This window comes from Anomaloglossus baeobatrachus, chromosome 12 (assembly GCF_048569485.1).
Source record: "Anomaloglossus baeobatrachus isolate aAnoBae1 chromosome 12, aAnoBae1.hap1, whole genome shotgun sequence".
Classification (NCBI taxonomy): Eukaryota; Metazoa; Chordata; class Amphibia; order Anura; family Aromobatidae; genus Anomaloglossus; species Anomaloglossus baeobatrachus.
Genome location: NC_134364.1, coordinates 82,156,008 through 82,168,733, shown reverse-complemented (window position 1 = coordinate 82,168,733; position 12,726 = coordinate 82,156,008). Strand labels below are relative to the sequence as shown.

Below are 12,726 nucleotides of genomic sequence, written 5' to 3'. Positions count from 1 at the left end.
GTGGGGGGGACGGGGGATCAGCCCTTGTGGGGGGGGACGGTGATCAGCCCTGGTGGGGGGGGGGACGGGGGTTCAGCCCTGGTGGGGGGGGGACGGGGGATCAGCCCTGGTGGGGGGGGACGGGGGATCAGCCCTGGTGGGGGGGGACGGGGGATCAGCCCTGGTGGGGGGGGACGGGGGATCAGCCCTTGTGGGGGGGACGGGGATCAGCCCTTGTGGGGGGGGGGACGGGGATCAGCCCTGGTGGGGGGGGGACGGGGGATCAGCCCTGGTGGGGGGGGGACGGGGGATCAGCCCTGGTGGGGGGGACGGGGATCAGCCCTGGTGGGGGGGGACGGGGATCAGCCCTTGTGGGGGGGACGGGGATCAGCCCTTGTGGGGGGGGGGACGGGGATCAGCCCTTGTGGGGGGGGGGGACGGGGGATCAGCCCTGGTGGGGGGGGACGGGGGATCAGCCCTGGTGGGGGGGGACGGGGGATCAGCCCTGGGCGCAGACATCTGTCAATCACTATAGTGCTCCACAAAGTATTTATCAAGCCCCAAAGTAGTGTTACCCATGTACATTTGGGAACAAAAAGAAGCCAAGATCCGCTCACCTGTGCAGTGCACGCTCAGGGGCTCACGGGCAGATTAGCGTAAATGCCAAAGTAGACCTGCTACATAGCCGCGAGTGTAGATCGTAGAGGTCAGAGACGTGCCGCTTTTGGTGTAGTCCCTCTGGCCCTTGCTCTGTACCACTGAACATATTCACCTATTTTTTTTTTCTACTTGGATTTAACATGGATCAGTAATTTCTGTATTTTTTATGGATAAGACAAGTCCTGGTGTCCTTTTAGAATATACCCTATTTATTGGAAACATTCGTCTGATTATCCCGCTCAGTCTGATGTTGGTGGGTGAGCTCATCATTTATATGAAAATTACTTGGCAATTAAAGTGTCACATACATTAGGCAGAGATCCTTCATACCATTACTGACGGCCTCATTACTTAGATGTTGGGGTCGTCCTGAGAATAGGTCATTAATATCAGGTCAGACCCCACCTGTCTGCTGTGTGCAGCTTAGCAGTGGCCATATGTGAGTGGACAGAGCTGATCTGTATTGCCTGAGGACAGCCATTCCTTCGTGAACAGAGCTGTGTTGTCCCAGGGGGTTCAATAGCAGATCAGCCCCCTCCCCGATCCGATGTTGGTCTATTATAAGAATAAGTCATCAGTATGTAAGTAAACTGGACAACCTCTTAAAGGGATAACTCAGGACTAAGGTCCATAGTTAAAAAAAATAACCAGTAGTAGTTACTAACTACCTGCCAGTTGTCCCCGGCACCGACGAATCGGCTGCTCCACGTTCACAGATCGGCTCTTTTTCTCTTGAGCTACTCAGTATGGGGTGTGACTGCTGACATCATGATGATTGGCAGCCAGCTCCACACAGGTTACTGGGATCCAGCGGTCCATCACCATATCATCAGCAGACAGGCCCTATCAGCAGAGCAGCGCAGAAGAGAAGCAACTGCCCTGTCTGTACTGGCAGAGATTGGTCCTAGGCAAGTATTTGGGCCCATGGTAAAAAAAAAAAAATTAGTTTTCGACAACCCCTTTAAAGCCTCTTCATAATCTTCTTGTAGTAATTGCCTCATTCCTTTTGTTTTTTGCAGGGAAGACCATTCATTCAATGGTTGCCCACCTGGATGCAGTTACTAGTCTTGCAGTGGATCCTAATGGAATTTACCTAATGTCTGGAAGTAAGTGCCTGGATGTACTACCATCTTGTCTGTGACCCCTCTGCTGTGTGCACATGGCTCTACATAAGCAGTCTGCGCCCCTGAAAGCTCAATCTGCAGAGCTACAGCGGACAATTTATCCAGACGTGCACCAGAACATGGAGACGGTCAGCTTCATTGTGTGCAATATTGTACATTTTGGGGTAGTAACTGACCCGGATCACTGTGCTAATCCTCATAAATACATCTTTTTAGAACGTGCTGGGGTCCTGCACAAAAGGGTAAAGCGTTGTACAAATTGTTGAGTCCATTTGAAAGCCTGAAAGTGGCATTGAGTTATCATCATTATTATTATTATTATTATGCCATTTATTCCATGGCGCTTTACAAGTGAAAAGGGTATACAAGTACAAAAATCATGAACATTACAGAAAAACAGGTACAAGAGGAGAGAGGACCCTGCCCGCGAGGGCGCACAGTCTATAGGGGATGAGTGAGGATACAGGAGTAGAGGACCCTGCCCGCGAGGGCTCACAGTCTATAGGGAATGGGTGAGGGAACAGGAGGAGAGAGGACCCTGCCCGCGAGGGCGCACAGTCTATAGGGGATGAGTGAGGGTACAGGAGGAGAGGAGACCCTGCCCCCGAGGGCTCACAGTCTATAGGAAATGGGTGATACAGGAGGAGAGGGGACCCTGCCCGCGAGGGCTCAAAGTCTACAGGGGATGGGTGAGGGTACAGGAGGAGAGAGGACCCTGCCCGCGAGGGCTCAGTCTACAGGGAATGGGTGAGGGTACAATAGCTGAGGACAGAGCTGGTTGCGCAGTGTTGTACTGGACTGAGGGTTATTGTAGGTTGTAGACTTGTCGGAAGAGATGGGTCTTCAGGTTCCTTTTGAAGCTTTCCATGGTAGGTGAGAGTCTGATATGCTGAGGTAGAGCATTCCAGAGTATGGGGGAGACGTGGGAAAAATCTTGTATGCGATTGTGGGAAGAGGAGATAAGAGGAATAGAGAAGGAGATCTTGTGAGGATCTGAGGTTGCGTGCAGGTAGGTACTGGGAGACTAGGTCACCGATGTAGGGAGAAGACAGGTTGTGCATCGCTTTGTATGTCATGGTTAGGGTTTTGAACTGGAGTCTTTGGGCGATGGGAAGCCAGTGAAGCGATTGGCAGAGTAATGGCAGGGGAATAGCGAGGGGAGAGGTGGATTAGCCGGGCCGCAGAGTTTAGGATAGATTGGAGGGGTGCAAGACTGTTGAAAGGAGGCCACAGAGCAGGAGGTTGCAGTAGTCGAGGCGGGTGATGATGAGGGCATGCCCTAGTGTTTTTGCTGGTTCTTGGTTAAGAAATGCACGAATCCAAGAGATATTTTAGAGTTGTAGTTGATAACCCCTCCTTCCCACTTTCGTGTGCTTCCATATTGTGATTGTGCATGATGCCCCTCTGTAGCATACATTGTTTCTTTTTCGCTCCTAATTGGGAGACCCAGACAGTGGGTGTATAGCTACTGCCTCTGGAGGCCGCACAAAGAACTACACTTAAAAGTGTAAGGCCCCTCCCCTTCTGGCTATACACCCTCCCGTAGGAGTACAGATTCCTCAGTTTTAGCTTTGTGCGCAAGGAGGTCAGACACGCACGCATAGCTCCATTGTTTTTAGTCAGCAGCAGCTGCTGACTATGTCGGATGGAAGAAAAGAGGACACATATAGTGTCCCCAGCATGCTCCCTTCTCACCCCACTTATGTCGGAGGTGTTTGTAAGGTTGAGGTACCCATTGCGGGTACGGCGGCAGGAGCCCACATGCTGATTCCTTCCCCATCCCTTTTTACAGGGCTCTGGGTGAAGTGGGATTTACCGGTCTCCAGGCACAGAGACCGTGCTCCATCTACAGCCCCTGGAGAAGATGCTGGATGGAGCGGAGTACATCAGGGACATGGCCCTGCATCCTCAAGGTACTCTGTGTCCCCGTGTATCTGGCGCTCACACCGCAGCATGCTGGGTGTTGTAGTGCGCCGGGGGACATCAGCGCTGCGGCGCCTGTGCCATGGCCTCATTCAGCTTTGCTGAAGCAGGCACATTTATGGGAATAGGACGCGCCGGCCGCTGGGACTGCGGCGCGGCTGGCACTTGTAGTGCGCCGGGGACTTCAGCGCGGCCTGCGCTTTTACGGCGGCCGCGCTGATAACTACAGTCCCCGGCTTTTGCGGCCTGCTTCCTTTCGTTCCCGCCCCCACACCTGCCAGTCAGGAGAGGGGCGGGACGCTGCCCACGTCCAGAACTCGGTCGCGCCGGCCGCTCGAACAGCGGCGCGGCTGGCACTTGCGGTGCGCCGGGGACTTCAGCGCGGCCCGCGCTTTTACGGCGGCCGCGCTGATAACTCGAGTCCCCGGCTTTTGCGGCCTGCTTGCGTTCGTTCCCGCCCACAGACCTGCCAGTCAGGAGAGGGGCGGGACGCTGGCCAGGGCATCAGCGCTGAGGGCTGGAGTCGTTTTTACATACTCCAGCCCTCACAGTCAGCACAGAGGGGACACTGTTCCCGCACTTTTGTTTGGGAACTCCCACGGACCGCCCCTCTCCACAGTAGCCGGCAGCCATTCTTGCAGACACGCTGAGCTGCAGAGGGGAGCCGGGGAGACCCAGACAAGGCATTCAGCAGCCTCTTACCCGCTGTTCAGCGGGCGGTAAGCAGCCCTCAGGGCTCACCCCCTCTTGTGCTCGTAGTATTCTTAGTATTTTGTTGCTACAAATACTTGGTATTACATAGCGCTGGTCGCCCTTTTGGCTATAGACTCTCTCACATGCAGAGAGCCAGCAGCATGTCGCCCGTAAAACGCAAGGGTGCCAAGGCACAGACATTGTATGCTTCCTGCACCGCATGTGGGACTTTTCTACCGGCAGGCTCCACGGACCCCCATTGTGTGCAGTGCTCGGCCCCTGCGGCGCTTGCACAGCCGGGGCCTCTGCTGGACGTGTCCCAGGGTGTACCACCTGTGAATGCTGTCCAGGTGACAGGAACTGAGTTTGCAGCTTTTGCTGACAGAATGTCTCTCACTATGTCACAAATTCTTGACACATTGCGAGCTAGGCCTGTACTTCAGACCACGGACACTGTGCATGTATTGCCCCCTGGTTCCCCTCAGCTCCTAGCTCCGGGACGGGCATCTACACCTCAGGGTGAAGACTCTGACTCGGACGATGGCCCCGGGCAGCCTAAGCGGGCTCGTTATGACGGGCCTTCACATTCATCTCAATGGTCTGGATCCCAGCGGGATGAATCTATGGGTGATGAGGCGGACTTAACTGATCAGGATTCTGATCCTGGGACCGCTCTCAATCTAGATACACCAGATGGTGACGCAATAGTTAATGATCTTATATTTAACATCAATAAGATGTTGAATATTTCCCCACCAGCTCCTCCTGTAGAGGAGTCAGCTTCGCAGCACGAGAGAATCCATTTCAGATACCCTAAGCGTACATTAAGCACTTTTCTGGACCACGCTGACTTCAGAGACGCAATCCAGAAACCCCACGCTTATCCTGAAAGGCGTTTTCCTAAACGACTTAAAGATACACGCTACCCTTTTCCCTCTGAAGTGGTCAAGGGTTGGACCCAGTGTCCAAAAGTGGATCCTCCAATTTCCAGGCTTGCAGCCAGATCCTTGGTTGCTGTTGAAGATGGAGCGGCACTTAAAGATGCCACTGACAGGCAGATGGAGCTCTGGCTGAAATCCATCTATGAAGCGATTGGAGCGTCATTAGCGCCTTCTTTTGCGGCCGTATGGGCACTCCAAGCTATCACGGCCGGGCTTGCGCGAGTCGACTCTGTCACACGTGCATTTGCCCCGCAGGTAGCACCATTGACCTTGCAAATGGCGGCATTCGCGTCGTACGCGATTAATGCTGTTCTTGACGCTACAAGCCGCACGGCAGTGGCGTCAGCCAACTCAGTTGTTTTGCGTAGGGCTCTGTGGTTGAGACATTGGAAAGCAGATTCTCATTCCAAGAAGTGCTTAACCAATTTGCCTTTTTCTCGTGACCGATTGTTTGGAGAGCGTTTGGATGAAATCATCAAACACTCCAAGGGTAAGGACTCTTCCTTACCGCAACACAGACAAAACAAGCCCCAACAGAGGAGGGGTCAGTCGGGTTATCGGTCCTTTCGAGGACAGGGCAGGTCCCAATTCGCCTCGTCAAAAAAGACTCAAAAGGACCAGAGACGTTCAAATTCTTGGAGGTCTCAGTCACGCCCAAAAAGACCAGCCGGAGGAACCGTTGCCAAAACGACGTCCTCCTGACTTGCGGTCTCCGATGCCCACACCCGCGGTCGGTGGGAGGCTGTCCCACTTTGGCGACATTTGGCTAGCAAATGTCAAAGACCGTTGGGTGAGAGATATTCTATCTCACGGGTACAGGATAGAGTTCGGTTCTCGTCCGCCAACTCGTTTCTTCAGAACTTCTCCACCACCAGACCGAGCCGATGCTCTGTTGCAGGCGGTGGCCGCTCTAAAGGCGGAAGGAGTGGTGACCTCCGTCCCTCTTCAGGAACAGGGTCACGGTTTTTACTCCAATCTGTTTGTGGTCCCAAAAAAGGACGGATCGTATCGTCCCGTCCTGGATCTGAAGTTGCTCAACAGACACGTAAAAGTCAGGAGGTTCCGGATGGAATCCCTACGCTCCGTCATAGCCTCAATGTCTCAGGGAGATTTTCTAGCATCAATAGACATCAAAGATGCGTATCTCCACGTGCCGATTGCACCAGAGCATCAGCGTTTCCTACGTTTCGTCATACACGACGAGCACCTACAGTTCGTAGCGTTACCCTTCGGTCTGGCAACAGCCCCCCGGGTCTTCACCAAAGTCATGGCAGCAGTAGTAGCTGTTCTGCACTCGCAGGGTCACTCGGTCATCCCGTACCTAGACGACCTGCTTATAAAGGCATCCTCTCAAGAAGCATGCCAACACAGTCTGAAGGTGGCGCTAGACACTCTTCAGACTTTCGGGTGGATTATCAACTTTCCAAAGTCTCATCTAACCCCGACCCAATCTCTGACTTATCTTGGCATGGAGTTTCATACTCTATCAGCGATAGTGAGGCTTCCACTGGACAAGCAGTGCTCGCTACGGACCGGAGTGCAATCTCTCCTTCAGAGCCAGTCGCACTCACTGAGGCGCCTCATGCATTTCCTAGGAAAGATGGTAGCAGCAATGGAGGCAGTCCCGTTCGCGCAGTTTCATCTGCGCCCTCTACAATGGGACATTCTACGCCAATGGGATGGGAAATCGACGTCCCTCGACAGGACTGTCTCCCTCTCTCAGACTGCCAAGGATTCTCTACGTTGGTGGCTTCTCCCCAACTCATTGTCACAGGGAAAGTCGTTCCTTCCCCCGTCCTGGGCAGTGGTCACGACAGATGCGAGCCTATCAGGGTGGGGAGCGGTGTTTCTCCACCACAGGGCTCAGGGGACGTGGACTCAGGAAGAGTCCACCTTGCAGATCAATGTTCTGGAAATCAGAGCAATCTACCTTGCCCTGCGAGCCTTTCAACAATGGCTGGAAGGCAAGCAGATTCGGATTCAGTCGGACAATTCCACGGCGGTGGCGTACATCAACCACCAAGGGGGAACACGCAGTCGCCAAGCTTTTCAAGAAGTCCAGCGGATTCTGACGTGGGTGGAAAGCAGAGCGTCCACCATATCTGCAGTTCACATCCCAGGCGTGGAAAACTGGGAAGCAGACTTTCTCAGTCGCCAGGGCATGGACGCAGGAGAATGGTCCCTTCACCCGGACGTGTTTCAACAGATCTGTTGCCGCTGGGGGTCGCCGGACGTCGATCTGATGGCGTCACGGCACAACAACAAGGTCCCAGTTTTCATGGCACGGTCTCACGATCACCGAGCGCTGGCGGCAGACGCCTTGGTTCAGGATTGGTCGCAATTCCGACTCCCCTATGTGTTCCCACCTCTAGCATTGTTACCCAGAGTTCTCCGGAAAATCAAGTCCGACTGCCAGCGAGCCATACTCGTCGCTCCAAATTGGCCAAGAAGGTCGTGGTACCCGGATCTGTGGCATCTCACGGTAGGCCAACCGTGGGCACTACCAGACCGTCCAGATCTGCTGTCTCAAGGGCCGTTTTTCCATCTGAATTCTGCGGCCCTGAACCTGACTGTGTGGCCATTGAGTCCTGGATCCTAGCGGCCTCAGGTTTATCTCAGGGAGTTGTTGCCACAATGAGACAGGCTAGAAAACCATCCTCAGCTAAGATCTATCACAGGACGTGGAAGATATTCTTAGCGTGGTGCTTGGCTCAAGGGTTTTCTCCCTGGCCATTTGCATTGCCAATTTTTCTTTCCTTCCTGCAGTCTGGGTTGGAAAAAGGTTTGTCCCTTAGCTCGCTTAAGGGTCAAGTCTCCGCGTTATCCGTATTCTTTCAGAAGCGCTTGGCACAGCTTTCTAAAGTACGCACGTTTCTCCAAGGAGTTTGTCATATCGTTCCTCCTTACAGACGGCCATTGGAACCCTGGGATCTGAACAAGGTTCTCCTTGCTCTTCAAAAGCCGCCTTTCGAGCCTTTGAAAGAGGTTCCCCTTTCTCGGCTTTCACAAAAGGTAGTTTTTCTTGTAGCGGTCACGTCTCTTCGAAGAGTGTCCGAGCTGGCGGCGTTATCTTGCAAATCTCCCTTCCTGGTATTTCACCAAGACAAGGTGGTACTGCGTCCAATTCCAGAGTTTTCTCCCAAGGTGGTTTCTTCCTTTCATCTCAATCAGGATATCACTTTGCCATCTTTGTGTCCGCATCCAGTTCACCAATTTGAAAAGGGTTTACATCTGTTGGACCTGGTGAGAGCACTCAGGATTTACATTTCTCGCACGGCGCCTCTACGCCGTTCGGATGCGCTCTTTGTCCTAGTCGCTGGTCAGCATAAGGGATCGCAAGCTTCCAAATCCACCCTGGCGCGGTGGATCAAGGAACCAATTCTTCACACATACCGTTCTGCTGGGCTTCAGATTCCATCTGGACTGAAGGCCCATTCTACCAGAGCCGTTGGTGCGTCCTGGGCGTTGAGGCATCAGGCTACGGCTCAGCAAGTGTGCCAGGCGGCTACCTGGTCGAGTCTGCACACGTTTACCAAACACTATCAAGTGCATACCTACGCTTCGGCAGACGCCAGCCTAGGTAGACAGGTCCTTCAGGCGGCGGTGGCCCACCTGTAGGAAGAGGCTGTATGACAGCCCGTTCATGTGGTATCTTTTTACCCACCCAGGGACTGCTTTTGGACGTCCCACTGTCTGGGTCTCCCAATTAGGAGCGAAAAAGAAGAAGGGAATTTTGTTTACTTACCGTAAATTCCTTTTCTTCTAGCTCCAATTGGGAGACCCAGCACCCGCCCTATCTGTTTTTAGGGTTTCGTTTTTTCGGGTGCACATGTTGTTCACGTTGTTTCTTAAGTTCTCCGATCTAGTTATCGGATTGAATTTGTTTTTGAAACTGTTATTGGCTTTCCTCCTTCTTGCTTTGGTACTAAAACTGAGGAATCTGTACTCCTACGGGAGGGTGTATAGCCAGAAGGGGAGGGGCCTTACACTTTTAAGTGTAGTTCTTTGTGCGGCCTCCAGAGGCAGTAGCTATACACCCACTGTCTGGGTCTCCCAATTGGAGCTAGAAGAAAAGGAATTTACGGTAAGTAAACAAAATTCCCTTCTTCCCCTGTAAGAGATGCCACCTTGCTACTTCTGGTAACCAGTAACCTGGCTTCCTTGTGTGCATTTCCCCTGCAGGCCATGATAGCTCCATTCGCTTGTGGAATCTGGACAGTAAAACGTGTGTACAGGAGATAACCGCCCATCGCAAGAAGTTGGACGAGTCAATATACGATGTTGCCTTTCACCCATCCAAAGCGTTCATCGCCAGTGCTGGAGCCGATGCGCTGGCCAAGGTCTTCGTGTGACCCTTCCATAATTCTCCCCCCTTCCCTGTGCTTTCACAGTGCCACAAGTGCATTTTGGAACAAAAAAAATTGAGTCACTTGCGGTATTTAAAGAAACAAGTCCTTACAACATCACTGCCAAGAGGAATTTGCTCCAGCGCCGACACTACAAGATGGCTCCTTCTGCAGGCTATGGAGATACTGGTTACCGCACAGCTGGCGCTCCTCATCTTCATTCATCAGGATGGCTCTGTCCAGGGCTTAAATTACTGTACTCTGTTCCCTCCGTTTTCCCAGTAACCAGTATTCACAGGCCCTGCAGAGGGGGGTCTGTCCTTTATTATATATACTATAACTATGTTCTTCTACAATCCATGTGAAGAAAAAGGAAAAAAAACAAAACATTTTAATCTTATTTTTGGCTATTTTTTCTTTTTGCGCCTTGTACTTTCAATTTCGATCCTGGGTGCACAAGTATTGTGAATCAAGAGCTCATCTAACGGGGGGGTATACGGCGCGGCCTCTCGACGTGTGAATATACCGTTGTGTATTCAGTCGTTTGCGCGCAACAGGCGGTTACAATGCAATAGCGGATCATTAATCCCCAAAAATAAGTTTCCCCGGAACTTTATAGGACTAGAACAGTAGCAAGGAAGCGGCGTCCGCACCGTTCTACCCAGTTCAGATTGCAATATGTTAATAAAACATAGCTTATTTTAATAGCTGGCATTGAAGAATTCGGTGTCTGGCAGCCAATGAAGGGATTTCAATTTTTTTTTCCCTCTTTTTCCTTTTTTTTTTTTTTATTTTTTTTTTATTTTTGGACAATGCTAGTGTGTTACTATATATTTTTTAACATTAGTCCTGCATATATAATGGTTTGACTATTGTTTTTATGCTTTTTGTTTTTGCAGTGTTTTTATCAGGGTAATACAAACCTGAGAATGGAATGAATTTTAACTATATTTTTTTTTTCTTCACATTATCCTTTATTTTTTATTTAATTTTTATATAATTTTTTTTTCTTCTCCTTGTACCCTGGATCCCTTTATAAATCCAGAAGTCAGTGACGCGGCCAGAAAATCTGGCGTTAGAGAGGTTAAAGGGAACCTGTCACCAGATTTGGGGCCTATAAGCTGCGGCCACCACCAGTGGGCTCTTATATACAGCATTCTAACATTCTGTATATAAGAGCCCAGGCCGCTGTGTACAACATAAAAATCACTTTATAATACTCACCTAAGGGGCGGTGCGGAGCAGACTTGTCGGGTGGGTGTCTTTTCTCCGGTGCCGGCGCCTCCTCTTTCAGCCATCTTTGTCCTTCTTCTGAAGCCAAGGTGCACGATGCGTCCCACGTCATCCACACTAGCAGACACTGAGGTCCTGCGCAGGTGCACTTTGATCTGCCCTGAGCAGGACAGATCAAAGTATTGTAGTGCGCCTGCGCAGCACCTCAATGGATGACGTGTCATGCACCCAGGCATCAGAAGGAGGACAAAGATGGCCGAAAGAGGAGACGCCAGACCCGGAATTGAGGTCCTGAGCAGGCGCACTACAATACTGTGATCTGCCTTGCTCATGACAGATCAAAGCGCACCTGCGCAGGACCTCAATGCTGGCTATTCTGGGATGACTTAGGACGCATCATGCACCCAAGCTTCAGAAGGAGGAGGACAAAGATGGCTGAAAGAGGAGGCGCCGGTACCAGAGAACGGAGACACCCATCTGACAAGTCTACACCGCAATGCCCCTTAGGTGAGTATTCTACACAGCGGCCTGGGCTCTTATATACAGCAGGTTAGAATGCTGTATATAGAGCTCACTGGTGGTGGCTGCAGCTTATAGGCCCCAAATCTGGTGACAGGTTCCCTTTAAACAGAACTGGGTGGGCCACACACTAACTACTAGCTCCTTCTTCTTTTTTTTTTTTTTTTTTTTTTTTAAACTGGCGAGAGGGGTCCCGTCTGCTCTTATCATTGCACCCCAGCCCCTTTTTTAACAAATGCAGCATTCTATCACTGTGTGATATTTTGTATGTTTACTTTATTTACGAGTTAATTTATCCAGAAGTTTCCCAGCGAAGTTCCAACAGCTTAATGTTATTTATTTCAGCTTTATATGTTTTTTTTGTTTTTTTGTTTTTTTGTTCGTGTGACACAGGACTTGCATTATTTGTGGGACACAGAAGTTTTTAGAACAATGACTGAACGCCATTATTTCTACGATAAAATATTTAATATCGGGAGCTTTTTTATTTCTTCCTCCCCAATATCAGACTAAGTACGGAGCAAGGCAAAATTGCCATTGCAAAATGGAGCGGAAGATACTCAAAAATGAAAAGTCTACATACCGTAGCTCAAAAAAAAAAGTCTACATACCGTAGCTCCAGGGCAATTTTTGCACTTTATATGTTTGACCTTCTAGATCAAAACTGAACACCTCTAAAGGTCAAAAAAAATATCCTTACATTTTGTCTTTCTGAACCTCTGCATCCTCCGGTTACTCCTCAGACTTGTCGTCTTACTCATTTATTCTTCCAGCGTTGTTCAATTTCTGATCTAGACAAAAAGTTTTTAATTTTTTTGTTTTCTGCATGACTAAAACCATTTCACGTAATTACTTTTTTTTCTAGTCTTCCACAACAGATAAAATATCTGAGTTTGCGCATTTTATAAGGTTTTTTTGTTTTTGTTTTACAGACTGCAAAATCGACAAATTTTTAAAGATTGTACCACAAAATAAGCAGACAGTTGTTGAAAAAAATAATGTATATAAAATGCATATAATAAATATTAAATGGTGTACCTGTATACATTTGCATTGATTGACACACCCTATATACGTCATGACCGGTAATAAGATATTTTTGTAAATAATTTCTATATTTTGTTTATATGAAACCTCTTCGGGGAGACTATAAAAATGTGTATTTATGTTACCTCCGCATTAACTAGCCTAGTGTAGTTCTGTTTTATATAGATGAAATTATGCAGAAAAGTCTATATTTTTATTTTATTCTTGAAATAAACTCCTGCATGTTATGATGAAACCCTTTTGATCCTTAAGAGGCACTAA

At 50.0% G+C, this 12,726-nt stretch overlaps 1 protein-coding gene across 8 annotated transcripts in view; it reads left to right on the top strand.

The window, feature by feature from the left end:
* The window catches only part of STRN3 (striatin 3), a 110,849-nt gene extending 99,418 nt beyond the window's left edge, over positions 1 to 11,431 (top strand). For all 8 annotated transcript variants that reach the window (XM_075330257.1, XM_075330254.1, XM_075330251.1 and 5 more), the window contains 2 exons: positions 1,659 to 1,745; positions 9,503 to 11,431. In XM_075330257.1, the coding sequence (XP_075186372.1) occupies positions 1,659 to 1,745; positions 9,503 to 9,672 (257 nt within the window). In that variant the 3' untranslated portion in view covers positions 9,673 to 11,431. The remainder of the gene's footprint in view (positions 1 to 1,658; positions 1,746 to 9,502) is intronic.
* The last annotated feature ends 1,295 nt before the right edge of the window (positions 11,432 to 12,726 follow it).